The sequence below is a fragment of the Anas platyrhynchos genome, chromosome 8 (genome assembly GCF_047663525.1).
Source record: "Anas platyrhynchos isolate ZD024472 breed Pekin duck chromosome 8, IASCAAS_PekinDuck_T2T, whole genome shotgun sequence".
Classification (NCBI taxonomy): Eukaryota; Metazoa; Chordata; class Aves; order Anseriformes; family Anatidae; genus Anas; species Anas platyrhynchos.
Window position 1 is genome coordinate 20,756,480 of NC_092594.1, and position 27,246 is coordinate 20,783,725.

At 36.5% G+C, this 27,246-nt stretch overlaps 1 protein-coding gene and 1 long non-coding RNA gene across 7 annotated transcripts in view; both read left to right on the plus strand.

The window, feature by feature from the left end:
• BRINP3 (BMP/retinoic acid inducible neural specific 3) overlaps window positions 1-27,246 on the plus strand; it is a 199,492-nt gene that overhangs the window by 153,873 nt on the left and 18,373 nt on the right. For all 5 annotated transcript variants that reach the window (XM_013099427.5, XM_005009826.6, XM_027462521.3 and 2 more), the window contains one exon: window positions 10,098-10,320. In XM_013099427.5, the coding sequence (XP_012954881.1) occupies window positions 10,098-10,320 (223 nt within the window). The remainder of the gene's footprint in view (window positions 1-10,097; window positions 10,321-27,246) is intronic.
• Window positions 11,342-26,957, plus strand: LOC140003004 (uncharacterized). Of its 2 annotated transcripts, none has more exons than XR_011810880.1 (3): window positions 11,342-25,251; window positions 26,375-26,425; window positions 26,531-26,957. It is a non-coding gene; the product is annotated as an uncharacterized lncRNA (long non-coding RNA). The 2 variants fall into 2 exon arrangements; XR_011810879.1 differs by having other exon boundaries at window positions 26,323-26,425; window positions 26,531-26,560.

Sequence of the window (27,246 nt, forward strand, 5' to 3'; positions counted from 1 at the left end):
ACTTTGTTGAAGAAGAGTTGTCATGTGAACATTTGACATATAATGTAGTCATGGTTCATTCAGTCTTCCTGTATAAATCATATGTCACCACCTCAAATGCCTGTCTAATATTGACACACATAATCTGTAAGCATTTCCAGCAACAGTGATTACTGGGAGATTTTCTGAAGAAAATAAGACCTTCCTTGTGAAAACTTTAAGAACAGTAACATACCTGCAATATCTGATTCATGTTAACTATGTGTTCTGAGAACAAAAGTGACTGTTACTAGACAAAATTAATGTTTTAAATAGATATTCTGTATGTTTGATGAGGGAAGTACATCCTTCAGGCTTTGTCTAATCAATGTAAATCAGCCTTTGGGATGAGTATGTTATTTTATTGAAATCAATCTAGAATAAAAATAAATTATCTAGACAAGAATAGGGAAAAGGATGTCTAGATTAAGAATTTGGAATCTGAGTAGGTAAATACAGGATAATCCAGTGCACTAACTACTGGCCTATATAGCCTATTGCAAACTGCAGAGGAATAAATGGATTAATTCCATACTTTTACATTTATTATGAGGTTATATGGAACTCCGGATGCACATAAAGATAAATACAAGTGTATTAACTTCCTAACTTTCCTGCAACCCTAACCCTTCCTTACTTTACATATAACAGAATAATTATCTGAATTCAGAGACAATTTTTTCCCCAGATGAAGACCTATAAAACTTCCTGGGTTCACTTGAGGTCATGCACTTTATCTGTGGACAGAATTTAGCCTAAAGAGGAAGTAAATAGTCTATTTAAAATTGCTTATTTACAGTCAGTGTTATCATTCTTTCTGTCTGTTCAAGATAAAACAACAGATGAACGTATTTTTTAAAGTGAAAAAGGGCAGTTCTTTGTTGCCTAAATCCCATTTAAAATCAATGGGTAGCTAGATTTAGTTTGTATGTTTAAAACTCTCCATCTGAATCTCCAGAAAGAAAGAAAGAAAGAAAAAAAAAGGCAGGAATGCAGGAAGGAAGGAAAGAAGAAAAGATGACTGTTTTCTAGGGCTTACTGCTCTCTTCCAAATTAGCCAGTTTACAATATTACTTTGCCTTTTAAATCATGAGATGCAAAAGAAAAATGTGTGTACATAGTTAAAAGTGAAAGGTCCTGTACATTACAATTACAACTGCATAAAGGCGAAAATTTAGTATGACCGCTCTGCAGGGCAGGACTATATCTGTTTTGAATGTGTTGCTCTTTTCAGGTTGTCACTTATTCTTGTATCCCTACCTATTTTACTCCTTTTGTTAGGACAATGTCCAGCTCCCCCTCCTACTCCACCTGCTCTGTAAATTTAATCTTTCCCATTCAGGAAAAATGTTTGATTTAAACACTCAACTGCTAATTAGTTTCACACAGTAAAGCATGTCAGAAGATAACTTAGGAATATTCCCAAATTTTAAAACTATGTAGGACTCTAAAAGCTTTTGGTTACAAGATGTGTGTAATGCTGTTAAGGAACATGTAGTTGTTGTACATTGCTGATTCTGAAAGTCCAGAGACTCTTTTTTAGCAAGACTTACCAATGCAAAGAAGCAAATTCTAACAAACAACCCTGTCAACCCCTGTCTGGCAACTTAGCATCTTTTAGAAATCATGATACGCTGTTCTAAAATGGATGGAAGGCATGAATATCCATCCACACGCTCTGGATTCTGATAGTGGGGTAAGAAAATTATCATGCATTGTCTGTACCAAAGACCAGTCCTGGTGTGGTAGGCTGCTGAGTACCTTTTGAAATCTGGCCACTTCATTCAAATAATTTAAATGGTATCAATTTTCTTTTAAGGTGGTTTGTCCAGTGTCATCTGAAAGAAATGTTAGCACTCCATTTTGTAAATGTGTGATGTTTAACACTAACAATCCCTCCATTTAGTCAGGAGACTCTGATATAATTTTGTTTGCCATCCCAATAAGCCACCAATTTTTCTATTCCCCAGTGCAAGTTCTTTCTAAAACTGCTTTAGCAAAAATATGCATTATGGAATTTCTTTTTATTGCCTCTTGCTATCTTCAAATCAGTCACCTAGCTGACAAGTAAAAAAGGTAATTTTTCCCATCTGCCAAGCTTGCAGATTCACTACATTGTGTATACCTCAGCCTGGGTTCTGGACTTCTCACTTATTACCAGTAGGAATGACAACCTAAGATCCAAACAGTGCCCTCAATAACTCATGTGTAAACTACTGTGATAATACTTTAAGTTTTTTAAAGGTTTAATTTAGGAATGTCACATCAAACATAGGTATTGCTATACATACATTCTGACCAGAAGAAACTTCTTGCAATTATAATAGAAGAAAAGTGCCCAGAGTGACTTTGAGGGTCTGTGTTGGGATTCCAATTCTTAAAAGATAACATTGTGAGCTGCATAGGTTTGATTTTGCATTACAGACAGGCAGTAAATCTAAAGCTCCACAGTGCCATTTACAGAGAAAACAATATCCACTTAAAGTTCTCTCTTACTGTGATTCAGTGACAGATTACTACTTTTCCAGTTGCTGTATTTTAACTTATACGCATGTAGCATAAGCTCCAAAAAATAAACCTGAAATTAAAATGGAATACTGAAGGATTTCTTCTGTTTATAAAAGCAGCAGATTTCATCTTGCTCTCTAATAAGCTTAATTTTTATTGATTCAGGAGAGAGAATGTACCTGTCAAAAGGTCCTTGCAATCTCATTTTACATGGCACACATAAGGCATAACTGCACAGGTCATTTTGGTAGCACAGTTTGCCTTTCTGTTGACCAGAATAGACCAATTGCAATGCAAAGTGAGTCTCATTTGAAATCTTAATTGAAAGACTCCTTGTGGAATGTCTCAAAAGACTCACTGGAAGTTGAAGGTGCTTTTTAATCACTGAGAATAAAGACTTCAATCAATATGGTTCAAACTATTTGCCCCAGAGCACTAGAGCAGTGGTTTTCTTTAAAACAGCGTTCACAGCCTCAGGCTCAAGGCCAAGAAAATTTAGCCTCCTGAGTTCCTAACATAATTATTGTTTTCTCTATTATCTTGCAAAGGTGTTAATTTGCCTCCCAGTAATTAACTTCCCTATGTGGTTGTCAGGAAGTTTAATCGATATACCAACCTGTCATTCCTTCCGTGACTGATACTCCCCACCTCACCCCTGCAGAGGTGTCACTGTTTTAATAAAATGAACAGGTGGGATGTGTAGAATTTCTTCAGAGAGTCAATATCTAAAATGTTCATCTCTGATTCAAAAAATGAGGCTATGGTCCATTAGGTCCTGTCAATATAATTGCCTCTATTTCACACCTAAAAGCATTATATACCTCCTGCTTAAGCAGCACCTGGCAAATCAACCTATTAAAGATTTGCACAGTATTTGCATTCTTAGACACTTTAAATGTTGTGATGACATTGTAATAAGAGGAGGAGCGTAAGAGTTGATCTAATACAATTCTACTTATGTCCACCATGTACAGGACATAATGTAATTCACTTCAAAGCTGGTGACAAACTCACTCCTGGTGGAATTCCGACTTTCTCTGGCATCTTTGGACTTTATTAAGAGGGATGTCACTCCATGGTCTCACTTTTAATGTAGGCAATGCTGTCTATTCTGGTTTGTAGCTTCTTAAATCTTCTTTTGTAACAGCTTAACATTGGTTATTTACTTCAATGCATTTTCCAAGAACATTTTCAGTTTAACTCATTCTCTTTCCTGAACTATCCTTCTCTGACATATTTATGTGTTTATTTGCTTAAACCAGATTTCAAGGTGTAGGAGTTATCAACATGGCCAAGAACAAGAAAGGTAGCTTTTGGGGATGACAAAGGTTATACCAAAATCTACACATAAGAATTATGTCCTATGCATTAGGTGCATTTACAGTGCTATAGAATGATAACAGTTAGCACAAGATAGAGATTGGAATGTCCATGCTGCAGGAATATTTGTATAACAAAAAAACTATTGAAATTATCAAAATGTTCACAAAATATCCAAAATAACCCATGATTCAAAACAGATACATTTCTTGAGATTATTTTTTTTTTTTTTTTTTGAGTTTACAATTAATTACAAAGAATGCCCAGTGGAAGGGTAGTGATATGAACAATTTGAAAGGAACAATTATTTAAAATCACACCTGAAAGAATAACAGGACAAAGGAAGGATCCTTTATAAATTAGGATTTACGGAGATGGCTGTTGGAGTTCATCTTGTGGGTTTCTGCAAAGTGAATTCACAGTCAAAGTCATATTTAGACTGAAATTAAGAAATTAGTCTTTTCTTAATTATATGAAATCTGGGTCTTTTCTGCTCTCAGCAGAGTCTAGGGAAAATTATCTGCTGCCTAGTAAAACCTCAGAATTTCTCCTTGATTTGCTGGATGATATTCTAACTATACTGACACCTTTAACTCTACAATGTTTTCCTTTTTATCTGTGCACCAAGAGGTGTTTGTAATGGGAATATCTAGACTTTCCTGTTCCAGTAAAATTAGTTCCACTGTAACATTTGCATATGGTTCCTAAGAAATTACACATTAATGAAGGACCAAAGGATCTCTGTTCCCCACCAATCTCACCTTCAACTGTGCTGATACTTAGCCCTGTTGTCTCCTCTTTGGAGAGGAGTTTAGAGGACTAGGGTTTAGAGGATCTATTCCTGCAGCAATCTTCAATTCAAAAAAGAAAGCCAAGAGGAAGAGCAAACAAACAGAAGCCCCTAGCCCACTACAAGAATAATAAAAATTTGCTTCACTTGAGACTTGCAAAGCAGTTAGATTGTACCAGTTCAAACAGCATCTCCAATATTAAATGTTGAGCTTCTCTCCTTCATATGCAGTCCATATTGCCAGAGCAGATACATTTCATTCCTTATCTTTGTCCTTCAGAAAGGTCAAAAAAAAAGTTAATTTACTTCGGAGAAGTAAGTGTTTTAATTATAGGGAAAGCTAAATGATTTATCCTTTAAATGTGGATAAATTGGAAAACTAGAGAAAAGGAAGGGAAGAAGGAAGGGAGGAAGGAAAGAAAAAGTTTACTTTTCCTGTATTTTCTGTGAAGAAATAAGGTGGTTTTAAAGCCACAGTCTTATGCTTCCTTCAGTTGGATTAGTTTCAAACATATATTTCTTGGATCACAGCTGCTACTTCCATGACAAATTAAGTAATGTATCACAAACAACTATAATTCATTGCAACATAAAAACAAATATATGTTCATTTTAGTACTTTGTTTTCTCCAGGCTTTTGAATCACAGTGGGCTATTTTAAAAATCATATATCTTTTATAAATCTCTTTAATAATATCTACACAATATTGAGGCAGCACTTTATTGAACAGCAACCGTATCCAACTGTTAGAAATGTAGGCCCTATTGCTTTTTATTCTCTCAGACTAACAGCTTTGTGGTTTGAGGTATCAATTTGCAGCTGATGCTGGTATTTGACTTGCTGTAATATTTATTGCCTTGGTAACAATTAAAAACATTGTTATGGGAAAGTAATTATATTACTATGTTCATATTGTTAAGGAGAAACTTTTTTTTTTCCTCCACATACAGTCCTGTTACGTAAAAGGTGTAATAATGTGTTGGGATTTATGAGATTGTTCCCATCAGAAGTCTCGCTCTTCACATTAAATGCAGCTATCAGTGTGGACTCCAGAGAGGATACAGTTGCCTTAAGACACAGGCAAATTTATTATTATTATTATTATTTTTATTACATGCCAACAATTAAATTTGGGGTCTATTGTGCTAAGTGCCCTGTAAAGATATAATAAGGGACAGGCTCTTCTCTGAAGAACTGGCAATCTAAATAGAAAAGACTGCTGAAACGTAGAAAGCATAAAGTGTTATCTACAAAATATTACGAAATACTGAGGCAATTCTTCTGAAGAAAAACAATCCTTCAATAATTACAAAGTAATACATTTTTGCCAGAATACAGGAAAACACTTTGACATTTTTAAAATAATTATTCATTTTGTGATTTCTGACTTTATAACATTTCTCTTATAATATGAAATTAAATGTTGACATATAAATGTAAAATTTCTGTTCTGTCAAGGTGAAGAATTTTGACTGATTCACAGAAAAGTAAATCAAGAAAACCTTTCAATGTTCCCTTCATATAATTTTAGAGAAATCAGACACTTGAAGAATTACCTAAAATTTCAAAAAATTTAGGTTGCATTCTGATTTTGAAATACTAAAAATCCTATCACAAAATGGATTACTATGCTCTGTGCAGATCTACTAAGGAGCCTTTGCTGTGAAACAGCTATAGAAGCTTTTCTTAACTTTTGTGTGAAATTAATTGGTAGTCTTCTCCCCAGATTCTAGCATATAGCAAAAATAAACCAGTAGTTGTATTAAAATAGCAGGTTTATTTAAAACATCAGCAGATAAGGTCAGCCATCAGAGTTGGCTAGGCTGTACCCACATGCAGACTCCAAAAAAATAGTGGGTAATGGTATTTGGAGACCTTCCTTCCTGTGGAGAAAAGGTATTTGGAGACTCCTTTCTTCTTGACCTGCTTTCTGGGGAGATTTGCTGCTTGCTGGGGGTTTTGATCAAGGATGTTGAGGAGAAACTTCTGAGTCTCATTTGGCTCATTTATTATTATTATCTCTTGTTACTCATTCATGTGAGCACTGACGAGACTTCCATGGGGGACCTGTTGAATATCAGGAGTGCATTCATGGTTCTGAGGGTTGAGCATAGGCCCAAGGGATATCTTCTTGGTCCTGTTAAGTAAGGGGAAAAATTTGCATTGAAATACATTGTGCTGGGTGACAGTAAAAAGAGTAATGATAAAACAGGAAGAAAGGATATGCTTCAAATATGTCTAATCAAAGGCACCCACCCCACGAAGTGAGTAGGACAAACCAGAGCTATGTGTGAGGTCACAGAGGTACAACATTGTTAGAACAGAAGTGACAGGGTGGGACAGCTTGCGTCACTGCAGCGCTGTGAAAGATGGATGTGTTCATGAGGAAAGACAAGAGATGATGAAGGTAGTTTTCCTCTATGTTAAGGAGCAGCTTAGATGTATGGATTTCTGCTATTGGATGGACAACAGAGGATCTTATCCTGCTTGTTGGCCAGGGTTGGAGGAGAGGCCAGCAAGGGTGACATTGTGATGGGTGTGTTACAAACCTTCTGGTCAAACAAAATGTACACATGAATGTGTACAAAAATGAAATGAACAAAAATGTAGGTGAAACCTTCTTTTAGTATCTGAAGGATATATCTGGATCACAGATCATGGTTTTCATGGGGGTCTTTAATCCTCCTGACATCTGTTGGAAGGTCAACACTGTGGGACACAAGCAGTTAAGGAGGTTTCTGGAGGCTATAGAATCATAGAATCATAGAATATCCCAAGTTGAAAGGGACCCACAAGGATCATTGAGTCCAACTGCTAGCTCCATTCAGATCTACACAAAAATTCAGGCCATAAGACTGAGAGTACAGTCCAAACACTTCTTAAACTCAGCTTGGTGCTGTGACCATGTCCCTGGGGAGCCTGTTCCAGTGTGCGACAACCCTCTTGGTGAAGAAACTTTTCCTGATACTCAGCCTGAACCTCCCCTATCGCAGCTTGACTCCATTCTCTTGGGTCCTATCACTGGTCACTAAAGAGAACAGAATGACACCTGCCTCTCCACTCCCCCTTGTGAGGAAGCTGTAGGCTGTGATGAGGTCTCTTCTCAGTGTCCTCTTTTCCAGGCTGAACAGGCCAAGTGACCTCAGCCACTCCTTGTGTATCTTCCCCTCTAGGCCCTTCACCATCTTTGTAGCCCTTATAAGTATGAGGGATAACTGATTGATATAGATACTGTATGGACCAAGAGAGGTGACACAGGGCTGGATTGGCTGGATTAACAAGGAAGTGCTGTTTGGGGATGTGATAACGGTAACCTTGGCTTACCAGCAGACATGACCAGCTATAAATGAAACAATTAAATAAACTTGTTTGATCAATCACTGCATCTGTTTATATTTTTCACATTATTTTAAGTTATTAATATGAAAAAATAGTATTATGTGTGCATTTGATAGCCACCTATGTGAAAATAAATTAGAAAGTGCTGAAATCATATCATATGTGGTATCAGGTATCATGTTTTAACAGTATCAATTTATATGGCCACCAGCACTATAGTACTTGCTGTTAATCCTCACAAACGCCTGGTATAATGTGTTGATTAGAATGTAATAGTTTAATCATCTCTCAATGGTCGGAGTTCATGTTGTAGTTTCACAGATCATGAAATGTGTCTGTTTAAGGTATGAGCACATTATCTTCCCTTCCCTTCCCTTCCCTTCCCTTCCCTTCCCTTCCCTTCCCTTCCCTTCCCTTCCCTTCCCTTCCCTTCCCTTCCCTTCCCTTCCCTTCCCTTCCCTTCCCTTCCCTTCCCTTCCCTTCCCTTCCCTTCCCTTCCCTTCCCTTCCCTTCCCTTTTTTTTTTTTTTTTTTTTTTTTTCAGAAGGCTCTATGTAACCATGCTCATTTTATCTCTGTCTCTCTTTTACCTGCATTGTGGTGGTGCTCATTAGCATGATCATACTGGGCACAGGGGTAGTCAAGGATGATGTTTATTACAGGAAGGAAAAGGAGCATTTTCTTGTTGGAATGGTTTTTCGTTGTAAGTTAAAGTCTGTAAACCCTCCTTATCGCTTCTAAACATTGCATCTGATTAGTTGTTAGCTGTAGAGTTTATTACCATTGTGCAAAGGACAGTGCTTCTTAAATAAATTAATGCATAAATATGGAAACTGAAAAGGCATATTCTGAATACATTCTCTTCTCTGAGATTTTTATTTTTATTTTTGGTCATCATGACACTGAGTTTAAGTAAATATACCAGTGTCTCAGAAGAACAGAAGAGAAATGAGAAGTTAGTGATTAAAACAGGTATTCAGGAAAGCAGCTTTTGGATCTGATCCTACCTGGGTGTATTAGTACATTCCTCTGAAGTCAGTAGAGTTTAGCTGATTTATACAAACTGCAGATCAGAGTTTTGCCAAAGGACATACTTTGAAACAGTTCAGTTAACCCTATTTATTTATAGTATTTATTGTATTTATTGTATTTATTTATTTATTTATTTATTTATTTTGATACTAGTTTCATAAATTTGAAAATACACTCCTCAGGCTTGAAATGCTCTACCAAATCAATGAGACTGTGCCTCTTTCAGACAAACCAAACAACCCTCACTCACAAGATCTATGCAAGCCTTGAAGGGAAAAGCTATCTAGGATGTGTTGTGCAAGGAGACTAAGGTGTAATTGTCACTTTGTCACTTGGGAATAGGTTCTCCCAGAATTACACCAAAAGACAAAGAGCTGCTCGTGGTAAAGCAGAACTTGTCAAATACTTCTATTAAATCGAATAATTAAGGTAAAAACACATATTTACTCTTTTTGAATAAGGGATAAGAACCAATATCTTAGATAAAATTAGGAAAAGGATCAGGAAGAGGTGAAGGGTAAGAATTAGGGTTCAAATACTTCATAAATGAAACAACTCCTTAAGACCCTCAATTTGCACCCAGGGACAGCAGGGGGGCAGTGGTGTTGACCTCAAGTGGAGAATAGTAGAAGGCTATGAAGAGGAAGGCAAGGCAAGAAAATGAATAACACATTGCTAAGGAGATCCCAAATGCATTATTAAAACCAGCTTATTAGATATTAAGTCACTCTTTTTGCCCTTGCTTTTCATTTTGTACCTTCCTGAAGACCTTTCAATGTCATTTTTCTTCCAATGAATCATAATCCATCACAGAAAAATCTATGCCAAAAAATACGTTTTATTTCATCATGGACCTCTGTCCTGAATATGGAAAATCAACGTTTGATGTTTTTTGTGCTAGTATTGACATTAAAAATGTAGTTATCTTTCTACTTTAAAACAGTTAAAAAGTTCAATTCCAAAATTGCAAAAGTTCATTTGAAAATTTTTGAAGTTTGAGAACACCAAATAAGAAGTTAATTTTTGCTGCAAAAATAACTACATAATTAAAGTCTATTAAATTTTACCTCTTTTATTTTTTTTTTTTTAGATGAATTCAAATTATTTATGAAGAGGCTGCCCATGAATTATTTCTTGAACACATCTACTGTAATGCATTTGTGGACAATGGATTCTAATTTTCAACGTCGCTACGAGCAACTAGAAAACAGCATGAAGCAGCTCTTCCTCAAGGCACAGAAAATTGTTCACAAGCTCTTTGGCCTTAGTAAGAGATGCCATAAACAGCCACTCATCCGCATGCCAAGGCAGAGGTAAGAAAACCTGAGAAACTCATAGTATTGTCTAATGCTACAGTATCCTTAATGACATGGAAGTGGGAATGTACAGTATACTGTGTATGTACAACATACACATACTGTTCATGCTGTGTATGTTCTACATATGTTCATATTTTTCTGTTCATGCTGTCTTAAATGTGATGGTAAAGATCAAAATAAAACCTGATTTGTATGCTACTGTGTTTTGTCACGCAATTTAAAAGTATCGTGAGCATACAGATTCATGCCCTGTTTGGTTTACCCCTTTTTTACAGAATTGTATTTTCAGTGGAACTTGGCCAATTGTAACAGTGCCAAATAATTGTATACAGAATACTCAATACCTATTCTGAAGCAAGCATAGCTATTTTAAGAACTTTCCGGGTCATTATACAGTGTATACTACATACTATTGATTTCTTGTCTCATTTGTCAGATATGAATTAGATTTGAAAGGATGCCTAAGGAAAGAAAACGTGTTTTAGCTCTGCTTAAAAACAGAGAACCTGAAAGCTACCTAGTCAAATCTATATTAACATTAAGTGGTTATTGTTGATTGCTGATCGAAAATTACTTTATTGAAATTAGTGGAATGACACAGAGTAAATCTGAAATGAATGAGCTTTTAGGGAAATTATTTTTCTGAGCAAAAGCATCATGGATTTATTCCAGTGACTCCTGGATTTAGCACTTATCTCCATCAGTCTTGAAGAAATCTAGTTTAGGTTCAGTGTTCCAGAACTGCCAGGGGTACTTTACACTCCCTTTCTTTCAGCTCTGCTGGAGTTCCATCAATTTCCCCTTGCCTTTTGGTAGCACACAGCTAATCCAATCTCTTTTCCTTCCTTCCTTCCTTCCTTCCTTCCTTCCTTCCTTCCTTCCTTCCTTCCTTCCTTCCTTCCTTCCTTCCTTCCTTCCTTCCTTCCAGAAAGAGGTAGCCATTATGGCTCTAATGTCTTTTTCTTTTCTTTTTTTTTTTTTTTTTTTTTCACATCCTGTGATCTGCTAGTTGAAACAAAAAATATGTATGTATGTTTGCTTCTTGGAGTCATTTCATAACTATAAAACATTCCACTAAGAAAGTTATATAATTACTACAGAAGAAAACTGGAATATGATGACATAATGATGATCAATAGATAGCTCCAAGATCAATGTTAAAGGCAGGTTTGGGAATACTTAGCCAGCGGGATGCATTACTAAAAGAGAGCATTTTCAAAGGATGGATTCCATCAGATTATGTGGGAAAATTACCTTCTAACATCAAGGCTTTTATGCCTCATAAGAAAAAGCTTTAAAGTGAGAAGCGAGGAGCAAAGGCCAAAAGAAACTGATTTAATTTCCAAAACTGGTTAGAAAAACAAACAAACAACAAATAACTCAGAAAGAGATACAGAGATGGATAAAGGTTTCAGTCGCGAGGGATGGTAGGAAGAATACAAACAGAGGTCATGACAATACTGTTCAGGTACTTCTAGTGATGACAGTATACTTAATGCAAACACCATGCTGTGTTTGTCTGTAAGGAACTGCTAACAGTTAAGCAGTAAATGAGTAGGAAAAACCTAAGGAATGCAACGGAGAAGCATGAATTATCTCTCAGGCTATAAAGTAGACATTTCAACAGAAAGGGAATTGAATGAAAGAGCAAAGCTAAATACTATTTTTTCTTGAGTTTGAGAGAAGACAGAAGTAAAAGCAAAAAACAGCTTCATGTGGCAATGATATTAAAGACTCCAACAAAAACAAGAAAGAATTTTTTTCAAGAATTTGAACAAAATGTAATAATTTTGAAAGGATTTCAAAACAACTCATTTGGATTAGTGTTTGTGTCCTGCTACAGAGAGTTAAGTGTGAATTGTTTTATGTAAAGAGAGATTATAGAATGACAGAATTATAGAATATCCGAGTTGGAAGGGACCCATAAGGATCATCAAGTCCAACTGCTGGGTCCCCAAAAGACCAGTCAAAAATAAAAACCAGTATTAGAGAGTTAAGGGAGGTATAAATACTATTTAAAATTATATTTTTTAGGTACTTGTCTTTTCAGATATAGATTAAAAAGCCTTCAGATTTTAATAAAGATCATGATGCTGGCGGTGAGTAAAACAAAGCAACTGTGGTAATGTTTAATTTTACATTGCATTTCAGAAGTCAATAGATGATATATATACAAAAGATTTTTAAATGAACATGTTGAAAGTGAGAGCTGGCTTTCTATTTCATGAAGTTGGGAGTTATGTCCTAAAAGTTTAATTTAATTCATGAAAACTTTCTGTAAGACTGAGTTTTATAGGGATTTATCTATGTAGTCTGCCAGAAATCGTTTTGTCACAGTTGAAGGAGCTCCTACATAGAGTCAAGGTTGTAATTCATTACTGAAAATACCCATCTTTCTGGCCTTAGAATTGTGTTACTGAACATGAAAAAAAATGTTGCTTGATTTTTATTTTTATTTTATTTTTTTGCAATGATATTCAATTAATCTGTTAGTCACAACTGCTTTTAACTTTATCCATATTTCCTGAAAATAGCCCCCTAATAATGCTAAAATAATGCTGAAACTAAATTATATTTATATATTCATTTTCTAATCCTTGAATGAAAATAGCATTGAATCCTCTCCTAGCATCATTGTTCATGGTAGAAGAGGGTCAATTAACTTGCAAGTTAAAGATACTACATTTGCCTATCTGTTTTTAAAAGACAGTTTGTATTCTTCAACTAGAATAATGTGTAAATAGTTTTCTTTCAGTCTGCACTAGCAATCAGAAGAATGTCTTATTTACTGCAGCACTTTCATATACACATAGGATGGGAACAGGATTACTATTTTTATTTTATTCTGCTCATTACAAAGCTTTTTAAGTTCCGGATATTCTTCACATATTTAAGCTTTCTTTCATTACCATGAAATGGATCATTATTCCTCTTCCTGAAAGTCATGTCATGCCAAGATACGTAACAAGTTTATGTATTTGCATTGTAAATTGATACAGCACAGTTCAGCATAATTTTTAAAATTCACCTGAATTAATCAATACACTTCAATAATCATTGAAGTATTTACTGGTTGTCTAAGTTCAAAGAAAAATACCTATTCAAAACCAACAAGGACTACAGAAATTCTACAGAAATCACTGTGTGGATAACCTGTTCTCATGTTGCATATAGGGGTGATAGAACGATAAAACATTCCAAGTAAGGAAAAAGAACAAAAACAAAAACAACAAAAAAAGCAAGGTTAAAAGAAATGTACTTGGAAAGAGAAATTTTTGATATTTTGTGAAAGACCACTACCAGGGTGATCTAATGCCTCCATGAACTTGAGGCTCTGCTGTTTCAAAAGGTTCAAGAGATTATTACTAACATGCTCTCATTGCATTTACGTATCAGCCTTAAAACCTTGAAATATGATATGCTTATTGTGTTTGCTTTGCCAGAGTCCACCGTATGCAGCAATTGTTATTCCACTAGATGGCCAGATCTTGCTGCAGTTTTTATACAGGAAGATTGTTGAAACACTGCTAGTGGCACAATACATTGCGCTTTGCAGGAATCAGTAGGTGGTATAAAATGTACATTAGAGGGTTCTTGAATCATTGCTAGCAGCTCAATACATCTTGCTCTATAGGAATCAAGGTGTTGTGTAAAACTGTATTTCTTCACTAATGCCATCATGCATACTTCTGTACTGAGACTATGACGCTTAATTAATAATTGTAAATCTTTGGAAGCAGTTTGCATACGGTATCTGTGCTTCCGTATATCTAGCCTGAGAAAAGGAATGACACAACCCTAAAGTTAGTCCAAGCTTTTGACTCTGTTAGTGTCTTTCTCAAATGTGGTGAGGAAGTGTTGCCCTGGGATCTGTGTATCTTTCATCTCACGTTAATGTCACCTTTGGATTGAATCTCCTCATTTTTCAAAGACAAAACAAATGGAGGAAATGCAGAAGTATCAATTTTACATAATTGGTTTTATATTTTAATAGTCCATATACATCACTCTAGTTCACATATAGCAATGGGCCATATAGCAAACAGCCACCTAAATTGTGGTTATACATTTGTCAGTGTGTTTTGGGGAGTGAAAGTGGGTTTAGTTTCTATTTTGGTTAACACAGCAGTAAGATTTCTTTTAAAATGTAATGACTATATACTGAGAAGCTGAAAATCAAAGGAAGAGATGTGATCTTACCCATGAAATGTTATCAGTGTAACTTCTGACATGAATCAGAGCTGAGGGCAAGCAGGCACTTAAATCTGTCCAAATTAGGGAACTGAAATTATAAAATTGGCAGATTTATGATTAAGAGTGTAAAACAAGTATAAACTGTGTTGAAGGAGAAAAAGAATCTTCACTTTCCCAACTATAATTTCAATTAGAATTGCAATGATTTTCCATGAGTGGACTTGATACTTAAGCACTACTGAAAGACGTTGAAGACGTCTTTCATTTCATTTCTTCGTTGAAGCAGCTTTCATTTCTTCCTTCAGAAGTGCCAGTTGGGCGCTTGGTTTCCTTCTTTTTCTATGTTATTCAAATAGGTTCCTTGGCTAATTTTATTCGAGCAAATGAATGTTGTGCAGGATATTGCTGTATGTATGAACCTTATTTATATGCAGTTTAAAACACTTCATAATGAAGAAGCAACACTCAAGAGCAAATTTAACCAACACAATTTGTGATTAAATAAAGACACAAACAAAAATATGCAAAAAAAAAACAACCAAACAAAAAAACCACAACAATAAACCAGTGGAATAAACTACGTCTTGCTTGGCATGGTAACAAATGCAAATGTGCTGCAAGAAATTGCAGCTGAAGATTATGAGCAACTCATGTAAATAAAACTTTTAATTTTAAAAGACTTACGAAAAATATTGCACAAAAAGCATATAATCTTGAATAAAATGTCAGTTTTTGAATCTTTAAAACTAATGGATGCTTCATATCGTCATATAATGTACAGCAAGGAATTTTGTTATACCAACATTCCAGCCCAGTCATTAACAGAATGGATTTTACAAAACCACGAAAACAAACAAAAACCAAATCTGATTCTGATAGTGCAAGCTGAAGGCAAATATAAAAAAATTGTTTAATAGCTTGTAAAGAAGATTTTAATTAAAATATTAGAATTCTTATCTCTAAAGCGAAGGCCATTCTCAGTCACCTTACATTTGAAGTATGTCCTTATCTTCATGAAGGACTATTAATATTATATATTTATTTATTTATTTATTAAAGAAACATACTTTGGGAACTAATGTAGACTTAGATACTGTTCATCATTGTAAATGGTGAATGGATGCATCAAACTGAAGAGCTGCAGAAATAGTTGTTTTTTGAAAAGAAAGTTAGTTCTGGAATTTCCCAAAGAATGTGCCACAGGAAGGTCTAAAAAAAGATGAGTTATGAATTTGCATTTTTCCATTTCTTTATGAACTTCACAGGGTAAAAAATTCACATGCCCTAAGAGCACAACAGGGCCTGAGTACTCTAAAAGCACTTCACAGAAGGTACTTGTGTTTCAGCGTTCTCTACAGTCCATATGCAGAAATAAAAAGAAAAAAAAAAAAAAGAAGCATTTGAGAAATCTGACTTTTCTATAACACCAATAACAAAATCTAATTTTAAACTTCTGAATATGGAGGTTTTGTAACCTGTTTTTGTGAGAATGCTTCAGAATGAAATACACAAAAACCATAATGTTTTTTGCCCTCAAGATGTCACACAGCATTAATTCCTTACTGCCCAAAGTTGGTTATAGGCTACTTTAGATTGCTTTACTGTAAGCATAATTGATTCTGGGCATAGAATTATTAAGGAATAAAATTTTCCACTAAGGAAGCCACAAAGTTCAATACATGGATATTTCACAATACATCACAAATATGTTCTTTCTTTCAAAGCATGTTCGTGGCACTGGATGTAAGGAAAAAGATCTGATTACACATCACTTCACAGACTGGTAAATAGTAATAGGTAAATAATGATTTTAGACAAAAATTGCATTACAGAAACACAGTGTAAGATGGAAAAAACTCATTTGTATGGACTGGGTCTAAATATGGTGCTTCTGAAGAAGCAAAATTGAACTAGCAATAATATCCCTCTTTTTTTGGGTGGGGGACATGTTCACCTTTTTATAGAGTACAACTTAGTGACATTTCTAAAAAAAAATGTTCTAAGAAAGGACAAAGAGAAATGCACTTAGATTGTACAGCATTTTAAATTACCAACAAATACTAGAAAATTAATTGATCCACTTCATTAAGAAGTGGATCAATTCACCTTTGGGAATTGGCAACTTTGAATGTAAGGGAACCCTCTCCAGTTAAAATTTTGATTTGAGCTAAGACACCATGTACACATCTGAAAGTTGTATGCCATATAAAAGGAAAGTGATAAGATGAAAGTATGTGAGATAAAATGAAGGTCAGTTTGACAGTGATTGCTTTAGTAAACTGAATAATAAGTCCACATCTTTCCTCAGAGGCAGTAAAACAATCCAATTTGAGGTGATGCCTTTAATTGCATGGGGGATTAGAGTTATTTAAAACTAATGTGACATATAAAAATATGATACACAGGCCTTCAAATAATAATTCTGATAGCATGGAAATCTAGGATAAAACTTTGTTTATAGATATGTTTTCACACATAACATAATAGCTGTGCATACAAAAGGGGAAACCACTCAGAAGCTCTCTGTTTGCTCTCTGTTTTGGTTTTCTAATGTTGCACTTTATTATCTACTCACATAAGCTATTCTCAATCTCTTGCCATACATGACATTTTTTCAAGCCTTCCGATAACTCCTTTTGTGAATTTTTGATGACTAACAACATTAGAAGAAAATAATTTCATCATCTTATAAATTGCTGTGAAACTAATAGACAGGTTATAGTAATGTCACAGAGCAGCCTTATGCCTGCTTCCATGTTCTGAAATTATGACATGAGCAATATGTGGAATGAATCATAGAATCATTATGGTTAGAAAAGACCTTCAAGATCATCTAGTACAACCATCACCCTACTACCAATATCACCAATGTCACTAAACCATGTCCCTAAGCACCACGTCCAACATCTCCTTAAACACCCCAAGGAACAGTGACGCCACCACCTCTCTGGGCAACCCATTCTTTCTGAGAAGAAAGACTACTCTTTCTGAGAAGAATGTGTCCTCATTTCCAACCTAAACCTCCCCTGGCGCAACTTGAGGCCAACCGCCAGCTCCCCGCAACTCCCTTTCAGGTAGTTGTAGAAAGCAATAAGGTCATCCCTGAGCCTCCTCTTCTCCAGACTAAACAACCCCAGTTCTCTCAGCCGTTCCTCACTGGACTTGTGTTTCAGGCCCTTCACCAGCTTTGTAGCACTTCTTTGGTCGCGCTCCAGGGCCTCGATGTTGTTCTTGTACTGAGGGCCCAAAGCTGAACACACTACTCGAGGTGCGGCCTCACCAGAGCTGTGTACAGAGGGACGATCACCTCCATGGCCCTGCTGGCTACACTATTCCTGATACAGGCCAGGATGCCGTTGGCCTTCTTGGCCATCTGGGCACACTGCTGCCTCATGTTCAGATGAGCATCAATCAGCACCCTCAGACCCTTTTTCTCTTCACAGCTTTCTAGCCACTCTCCCCCAAGCCTGGAGCGCTGCCTGGGGTTGTTGTGCCCAAACTGCAGGATCCAACACAGCTATGTTGAACCTCATCCCATTGGCCTCTGCCTATCCACCCATCCTGTCCAGGTCCCTCTTCAGGGCCTCCCTACCCTCCAGCAGATCAACAATTCCCCCCAACTTGGTGTTGTCTGCAAACTTACTGAGGGTGCATTCAATTCCCTCATCCAAATTCATCAATAAAGATATTAAAGAGGGTGGGCCCCAACACCAACCCCTGGGGAACACCACTGGTGACTCCATTCACAACTACTACCGTCCAGCCAGTTTTTAACCCAGCAAAGAGTGTACCTGAAACCACATCTCTCATGCCAATGTTTTGTCCTTTTAAAGTATGGACTACTTGCTAGTGCAACAGTACTCTAATAGTGGTTTGGTAATCACATTTTAGTAGCATAAGTCTCAGGTAAGGTATAATGTCCTGCATCGTGTAACAAAACGTTAAAAAAAAATAGTAGGAATCATCAGACATGAAAGGATTTCTACCAATAAAATAATAATGTAACATGCTTAATATAATATTTTGGGATGTTGCATCACATCTTGTTTTGACACTTATGATTTTAAAATGTTACTAAAGCACAAACCACTATTAGAAGAATGGCAAACAGTCTACACTTTAAAAGAACAAAACATTGGCATGAGGGATGTGACTTCATTCCATGTTCCTTTATATAATAACATTGAATATTCAGACAACAGTATCTCAGACAATAGCTCACAGGTGACAGTATTCAGAGGTCCAACAGCAGAAAATGACTCAATGAAAACATTTCACTCAAGAAGACTGATGAGTACTTTACTGTCAAACTCCTTGTAAGTTATCTTCTAAGAATAACAGGGTAAGAGGAACAGAAATACTAAATTCCTTTCAAAGACAAGCTTCCTCTGTACAGTGCAGTTCTGAGAAGTATTTTTTTTTTTTTTTTTAGATCTGCTAACACTCATCGCACTGTGAATTGCCTCTGTTGTTTCCAAATGCCCAAGTGCCCAAGTCCCTTGTTTATAGCCTAAAAACCCAAATATATATTTCTCCTGCAGGCAAGTTTTATAATGTGATTGATGCTGTCAGCACTGGAGACTGAAAATTTTAACATAATAAAATGAAATCAACTTTGAATTAAATTTTATTTTATAGACATGGTGTATGAAAGAAGAAAAGGGCATATTAAGAAAAAGCTGCTACAGAATTTCTATTATAAAGATCCAGTTTTCAGCACGTTTGCTCTCCAATGTATATCCAGGATATTGCAGAGCTTGCTCTTGGCCTTTTGGTTTTCACTGTGACCTAAATGCTGTAATGGACATTCACTCATGCCAAATTTAAAGATATCTTAATCACCATTCCACACAAATTGCTTGTAGAAATAACATTAGAGCCAACACTGCAGTGACTCACGAGGAGTGTGAGCCTGTACTTTAAAATAATTATTTGACATATAGATAGATCTTGGCAAACTTTTCTTGGCTTGGCAGCTTCTGTTTGCTCTTGGGCTGATGCTTGTCTATCTTTGTAGTCATGACATTTGACATGATAGCTAGGATGCATTCTAAATAGTGCCCCCCAAGTTCAACAAGCACGCTCATGTAAACCACAAATTCAGCTGGAGGTCAGGCATACACATAAGCATGAGATACTGGACTTCAGATCATCCTGGGCTTCATGCTGTTCACAAGTCCATATAGTTCTAGTATTCTCCAGATTTCACCTGTAGAATAAGAGAACATTTGAGCATTGCTTTATGTAATTTTGAAGAGTATAAAATGTAGCAAATGAGCAGGTCTTTTATCATCTGTGATCTATTATGTAAGGTGTGAGAAAAATAAGAAAGAATAATCGTTGATATTCAGTCTCCAGCATCAGGTTTCCTCTGTGGAGTAACCAAAGTCCCTCTGCCTGTGCTCCTCTTAGGCAACAGAGCTGACAATATACTGCCAATATCACATTTCCCTTGCTCTCTTTTGTCTATTGTCTTTCTTCAGACTGATACACAGACTGTCTCTCACTATGTGTTTGTACAGCACATGTCACAGTGGGGACCCAATCTCAGCTAGGGCTGGTATTAATTTGTATAATATAAATGGTTTTCTGACCTGTGGTATTTGAAGTAAAAATGTGTCTCCTCTGCGGGAAGGTAGTATTAATGCAAAGCACACAAAAGCTTTGATATGACTGCAGAATAAAAGGGAATATGAAGATTGGACTTGGTGACAGAAAGTGCGTGCGTGAGTTATTTCCATACATAAGCATATTTCAGGCAAAACCTTTCATTGCTCCAATGCCTCATTTTGACAAAGAGGCCTCTTCTTGGCAGGTCACGCCTGTCAGTCTCTGAAAACAAGCTTTTCCAGTCTCTGAATCGTAAAATATTCACAAATAAACAATTCGGGGGATTTGTTTACTAGGCACACCTTGGGGCCCTGCTTCACCAGGGGTGGCCTGGAACACCGTTGTGGCCAGGCCGCACCCGCCAGCTCCTTCGAGAGGCTGACAGGGCAAGGGCGGTTACGCCCCCGGCCCTCTACCTAGAAACAGCTCCTGGGAGGGCGGTGCTGCGTGCTGCCATCACGGAGAGGGAGGGGACCACAGCTGCATGCTGCTGGTGTGGCAGGGCGTGGGGCCTCTGCACTGTTGGCAGTGTGCGAGATCAAACGCCTAGTATGGTGTCCAGTAGGCAGAGAGCTCACTCCAAAAAGACTGTGGTGACCCAGACAGAGGGCTGCCCAGAGCCCTGGCTGTTCAGGCCTCTGGCTGTAGGGAGTGCCTGAGCCTGCCCGGGGGAGGGCAGCGGGGAGACCACCTGTGTCCTGTGTGAGATATGAGCAGGTGGAAGATCTGGTCAGCATGGTGGCAGAGCTGAAAGAGCAGGCTGAGAGACTGAGGGCCATCAGGGAATGGCCTGAGGGAAAGGCACCAGGGAGGTATCCCACAACTGGTGGTGGACCCCTGCCCTGCCCCTGTTGGGCAGAGGAGGGGGACCTGAGGGATGGAGAGGGTTGGGAGAGGGTCCCTGCTCGGCGACATCGTGGGCGAGCCACTCTGCCTTCCCCCCCCCATCTGCTTCCCTCATCCCCTGAGGTCCCCCTAAGCAATAGGTTTGAAACATTGGATGTCAAAGGGGAGGTAAGTGGGGAGGTGTAGGAACATCCTCCAAAGAAGTTATCAAGGACAAGACAATTGACTGCACGCATTCAGACTGCTTCAGCCAGGAAAGAAAGAACTCAAGCAGGCGCAGTGCCATGACTACTGGAACTGGGGAGCCTGTTCCAATGCCTGACCACCCTCTGGGTGGAAAACCTTTCTGTAACACCCAGCCTGACCCTCTCCTATCCCAGCTCCATGCCATTCCCTCTGCTCCTGTTGCTGTCCTCAGAGAGCAGAGCTCAGCGCCTGCCTCTCCGCTCCCCTCATGAGGGACCTGCAGGCCGCCATGAGGCCTCCCCTTGGCCTGCTCTACTCGGGTTTGAACAAACCAAGGGACCTCAGCCACTCCTCACTCATATGGCTTGCCCTCTAGGCCCTTCACCATCTTCATTGTCCTCCTTTGGACACTCTCTAATAGTTTTATGTCTTTCTTATATCATGGCACCAAAAACTACTTGAGGTGAAGCCTCACCAGCTCAGAACAGTCAATTCTCTCAACTGGCATGCAGTGCTATGTTAATATGGTGTAGACTTTGTTCACTATAGATCCTACACCCCTCCTCCTTTCTGTAAAACTGCGATATTTCTAATAGCTTCCAGAATCGGGGTGATTATCTTAGACTTGCCCATTTTTTTGTGTTTGCTTTTCATTTTCCCAGTGTTAGGAAACTTCTTTTTGATAGCTAGGTAGAAATCCTAAAAGATTCTTTAACTGACCTTAGAAGAAACCACAGGCATTGTGCCCTTGAAACTGTGTATATTAGTTCATACATTTTAGGATAAACTTGCCTTAATTTTGGAAAAATGTGGTGACAATAACTGATGATTTTTTTAATGTAAGTTGAAAGCTTACCATCTGTATAGATTGCTTCATCAGTGTATTATCTTCAGAAAGCACTACTGGTTTACGTAATTCCTGGAGCGATGGCTAAGATACAGTATAAATATAAATGAGAAAGCTGGCAAATATATCCAAGAGGTGAGCAAGGTACTGTGAAATGGATAGCTAAGCTGATGACTGTGTTGTCCGTAATGTTTCTCTACAAAACTTCAGTTAAATTAGCCCTGAGTAGAGACCAATGTAGCAAATCCTAAGACAGCAGGCAGACTTTCAGTTTCATCAATTTAGCCCTCAATACATTGCAAAACAGTTGAGTAGCATTTTCTTTCTTGCTGAGTTGAGTCCACAGTTGATGAATCTTGCTACTGGTATGGGGTTGTTCAACATTAAGTGATTATTTTATTTTATTTTATTTTATTTTATTTTGTTTTGTTTTATTTTATTTTATTATTTCTTCAGCTAATCATCTGCTGCATATGCAGGCTGCTTATCCATATTATCCACATTAGGGTATAATGTCAACAGAATTGGAGAGGAAGCATTTTACTTGTGGACTATGACATAAGCAAAAGTTTGTAAAAGCCAGAATTTTCAACTATAAATGTGAGAAGTAGAGGAACATGTTTCCATCCATGAATATTTAAAAGGAAGTTTATACAGGATATCTACATCTGTGCTTCTAAGTGTTGTTGCAAGTTGGGGTTGGATTAACTTCAAAGATAAGAAGAGACCCTCTGTTTATGAAAGGCAAAATTTCTCTGTACTGAATAGAGGTTAGTGTCCTAATACAGAGGAGTGAAGCATTATAAAGGAGTTTCCTACAGGAGGCACCTGTGAATCTTGGCAAATAATGATTCCAGAGCCTGGTTTTTTTTTTTTTTTTTTTTTTTTTTTTTTCTGAATAGCCGACAGTCATTGGTTGTAGAACTCTATAGACAAATCCAGATGAATAGAGCCATGCAGTTCTGAAATCAATGACATTGCAGGTCTCACAGCCTATGTGATCATACATCTCACCAAATTTTGTAAATATATTTTACAAACATTTTTAAAAAATCTATTTCATCTCTGAACATGCAAGAGCATTCATTATATTCTTTCTAACCTTGGAGTGGGTGCAGAATTGAAATGAAACTTTCTCTGTGTGTGAAATTCTCATAATTTTGATGTTGTTCTGTTTAAATGTCTATCCTTAATGGTAAACATAAATTGTAATTTTTGCATGTTGTAATCCCTATTCATTGATATCAAAAGTACAACTCTGCACACAAAATCGTATTCACACAAATACAGATACAGAAATTTAATAAATAAAATTAAAGAGAATATTTCTAGGACTCTACTGAAATTCTGTAACTTTCTATCATAATTACCAAGTTGAAATTTCTTACGCACACAAGTTAAAATGCATAAAACCTGGTATCTTAAAAAAACCACAACTGGTTTCTTAAATCTACCCCCAACAATTTTATAAGACTATCTTGAATTCCAGATGCTAATTTAACATTCCTAGGACTTTTGTATTAAGAGGGTATATCACAGATCAATCCCTCCAAGTCATGGCACTTTGCATACTTTAAAAAAAAAAAGGCTTATATCAGCCTTATTTTACATTTTCCTGGTTGTGATCTGACGCATTGCCTTCACAAGTAGAAAACTGGAGTATTCAACAGGCAGATAAAAATTGTAATTAGTTACAGTAATGTCCTTTCTTCATGAGATTTTTGTATATTTCTTGTAGACCTAAACTCAGTTGCTTGATCATAATTCAAATCCATCGTCGTTGTTACCAGCACCAGAAAAGTGAACTATTCCTCTGCAGTCTTATGTCTGTAAGCTCCCATAGATATTACTGACATTTGTATATATTTATTGGCAACATCAGTCTAATCTGGCATGGATTTATTCTTTTGAAGCTCAGGTAATCTAATCCCTTTTTCCTGTAATGATGTAGGTTAACCAGTTACTGTTATTTGTGCTCAGTGTCCTGATGGAAAATTAAAGATGCTGAATCATTTCAGATAATCTGCAAACAAAACGAATAATTGAACTTATTTTTAATGTAGTTAACACTTTGTGTTTGAGTGTGGAAGCTGGTCTACCGGTGAGGTTTCATTTGCATGCCTGGATTTCTAGGCTGTTCTGAATATGTTGTTGACATCAGAAGGTGCCGAATTAACATTTCCACTGGAGCAAAGGAAAAGATTGAGTGCTTAATTTCTTGAGAAGATAGCTTTCAAAACGCAGTTAAGGTGTGCAACTGCTGGTATTAAGGCACCTGAATGGCAGTAACACTTTGCATACTGTTAAGCTATGAAGTAAAACTGAGTATGATTAATGGGATAGCTTTGCGCATAACAGCACAGCTGGGGATTATGTTATTGTATATTCATCTTCCAAACTCTCATAAAAGTAGATTATTGTAGTACAGAACTTTTGAATATCTAAAAAATTATTGGAATCTTAACAGTTCCCATGTTCTAAGAAAAAGAAATATTCTGCATAGAAACTCAGTGTCTTCCTCAGTCATTCACCTTCAAAGAGGATGAGGAGTATAAAACTCTGTAAGGGTGTTCAGAAGACATTGATGTCCTTATACAAATGCCAGAAGAGATGTAAATATTTGGATCTGCATGGGAGCATAAGAAAATAATATTTTCTTAACTTGTGTGGCCCAGGTAGACTGAGGAGATGTAGGGGGCATGCCTGGGCATAGGGACAGCTGGATGCTGGGAACTGCTGCTCTGAGTCCCAGTATCATGGTAGTTACTTTACTTCATGTTAAAGGGTTTAGCTGCAAAGCCATTGAATATATTGTGAAGAAAGTGACTGTGTACTTCTTAAGGATCAAATGCATTGTCTTTCAGTCTCATGCTTGAGCATGAAGAGATGGCACAGAGTGCCTGAAATACCATATCAACATTTAGGGCATCCATGATAGGACCTATGCACAAGCACCGAAATACCCTGAACAGCAGTAAGAGGTATACTGACAACTCTGAATAAGCAGTGTATTTGACTTTAAGTTGTTACCACTCACTAATTGCAGGAAAAGAAGTTTACAACCATATAAATTCTGCTGAAACACAAATGGAATTGCTGCCATGTCGTGAAATATCACTCACAAAAGATATTCATTTAATGCGCTGCTAGCATCAGCTGGAAGATACACACTAATCTCAAGCAATTTTTTGTCATGGTCTACCTCTACTCTATTGATTTATGGTTTATATCTATTGGCCATGGTAGGTATTCTTCCTTTGAATACTTTCTACTAATCAGACATTTTAAAGAATCAATTGTTACTGAATCATGGTGTATTCAAAATAAAAAACATATTTATGATATTAACCATAATATAATAAAATAATATTGTAAAATAATATATTATGCTTTGGAAATCAGGAAGTGGCTGATGATAACAACAAATTAAACATACCAATTTGTATCAACTTACTGACATGCAGGATATAGCAGCTGATAAAAGCTTCTCCTTTATAAAGACTATCTAAGTTACCTTTTTTTTTTTTTTTTTTATATATAAGTGAAATCGTCCTTAAGTCTTTAGTATTTTTTCAAGTATCTTATTTTTTATGACTGGTTGAGACACAAGAAGAGATTTTTTTTTTCTTAATTGCTCAGATTCTCACTCATTCCTTTTTTTCTGTTATTTGTAAGGCAGTATAAGTTTACCTTTGATAGCATATTAACTTTTTTTCCAATAACTTCAACTATATTTGTCTGTTGTCATAAGGATTCAGTTTGATTTCTGTAGCATCAATTATATAAATCTGCAGAACAATTTACTGGCAATCTGACAGGTATCAAAAAGACATAGGTCGAAAGAAAATTATCAATTAAACAAGTGAAAAAAAAAATGAAGTTCCTTTATGCAAATAAAATTTCCTTAGCAGATTTTTAGCCTTTTTTCATTAATAGAATAATATGAATTATATGCACATTTCTGAACTGTATGTTTTCCGTATGCATAGCTCAGATAATACTTCCCCATACTAGTATTTAATTTGACATAGGTATGTTAAACTGTCAGTAAATGAATACAAAAATGATATGTATTTCTAAAACAGTAGTTTTCTTTAGTATATTAACTTTCATCAACTATTTATAAGAAAGTATAATATAGTATCTGTATATTTTTAGCTACAAGCAATGACTATGTACTTAAGCTACATACTGAAAATTGTTGTTGGTAGTTTTAATATATTACTGCAGTATCAATTTTTTGCTATACAAGAACTTACAAAGATGGATCCAGCTAGGTGAAGCTGAACTCGTAATAAGAAATATTTTCACAGGTCAGAAAAAATATAAATAATGCATCAATGCATCTCTTTACCTAACAAACAGGAGTAATGCAAATATACTACACATCATGGAAACATCGTCATGATTAAAAAGGTAAACACATATTAACAAATTCTGCCTAGAGCTAAAAAATGCTCTTGTTCCTTATGCTTTGTAAAATACATTTAAATAAGTTTTTTTTTTTTTTTTTTTTTCCAGTTGCTCAAACCCTGAAACGCTGCTTTACAGAATGACCTTTAACTGAATGTGAAAACGAAGATGTCCTTAAAGAGTATGCCCACTTTAAAAGGTTCAGCTTAGTATATTGACTGTTGCTATGAATGTAACTGTCAGTATTCTTTGAGATACAGTGGCAAATAGATATGCAAAGTAGTGACAGGTTTCTGAACATTCTGAATGCTGGCTACACTGTACTGAAGAAGTTATTGACATGGAGTATATAGATCATGTTTTCTTCTGGTCATTTTTCCTTTGTCATAAACATATTAAACCAGGAGTTAGTTGGTATTCCTTAATGACTTCAGAGAGACTGGTTTTAGCTTCTGACCAACTTCAGCATTCATAGATCTGTTAAAGATGTGATTTATAAATAAATAAATAAATAAATAAAAGAATTTAAAATACAGCATCCATATATCAGACTTTTCTCCTTATGTTTTTTTTTGTTTTGTTTTGTTTTGTTTTGTTTGTTTGTTTTTTCTCTCCCAGAAATCTGCCAAAATGTTTTCAAGCTGAATAAAAACCAAACATCTCAAAAGAAATAGACTGTACTTTTAAGGAGACAGATCACAGAATAACAGAATGATAGGGATTGGAAGGGACCTGGAAAGATATAGTCATATAGTCCAATCCCCTGACGGAGCAGGGACACCTAGATCACGTCACACAGGAACATGTCCAGGGGGGTTTTGAAT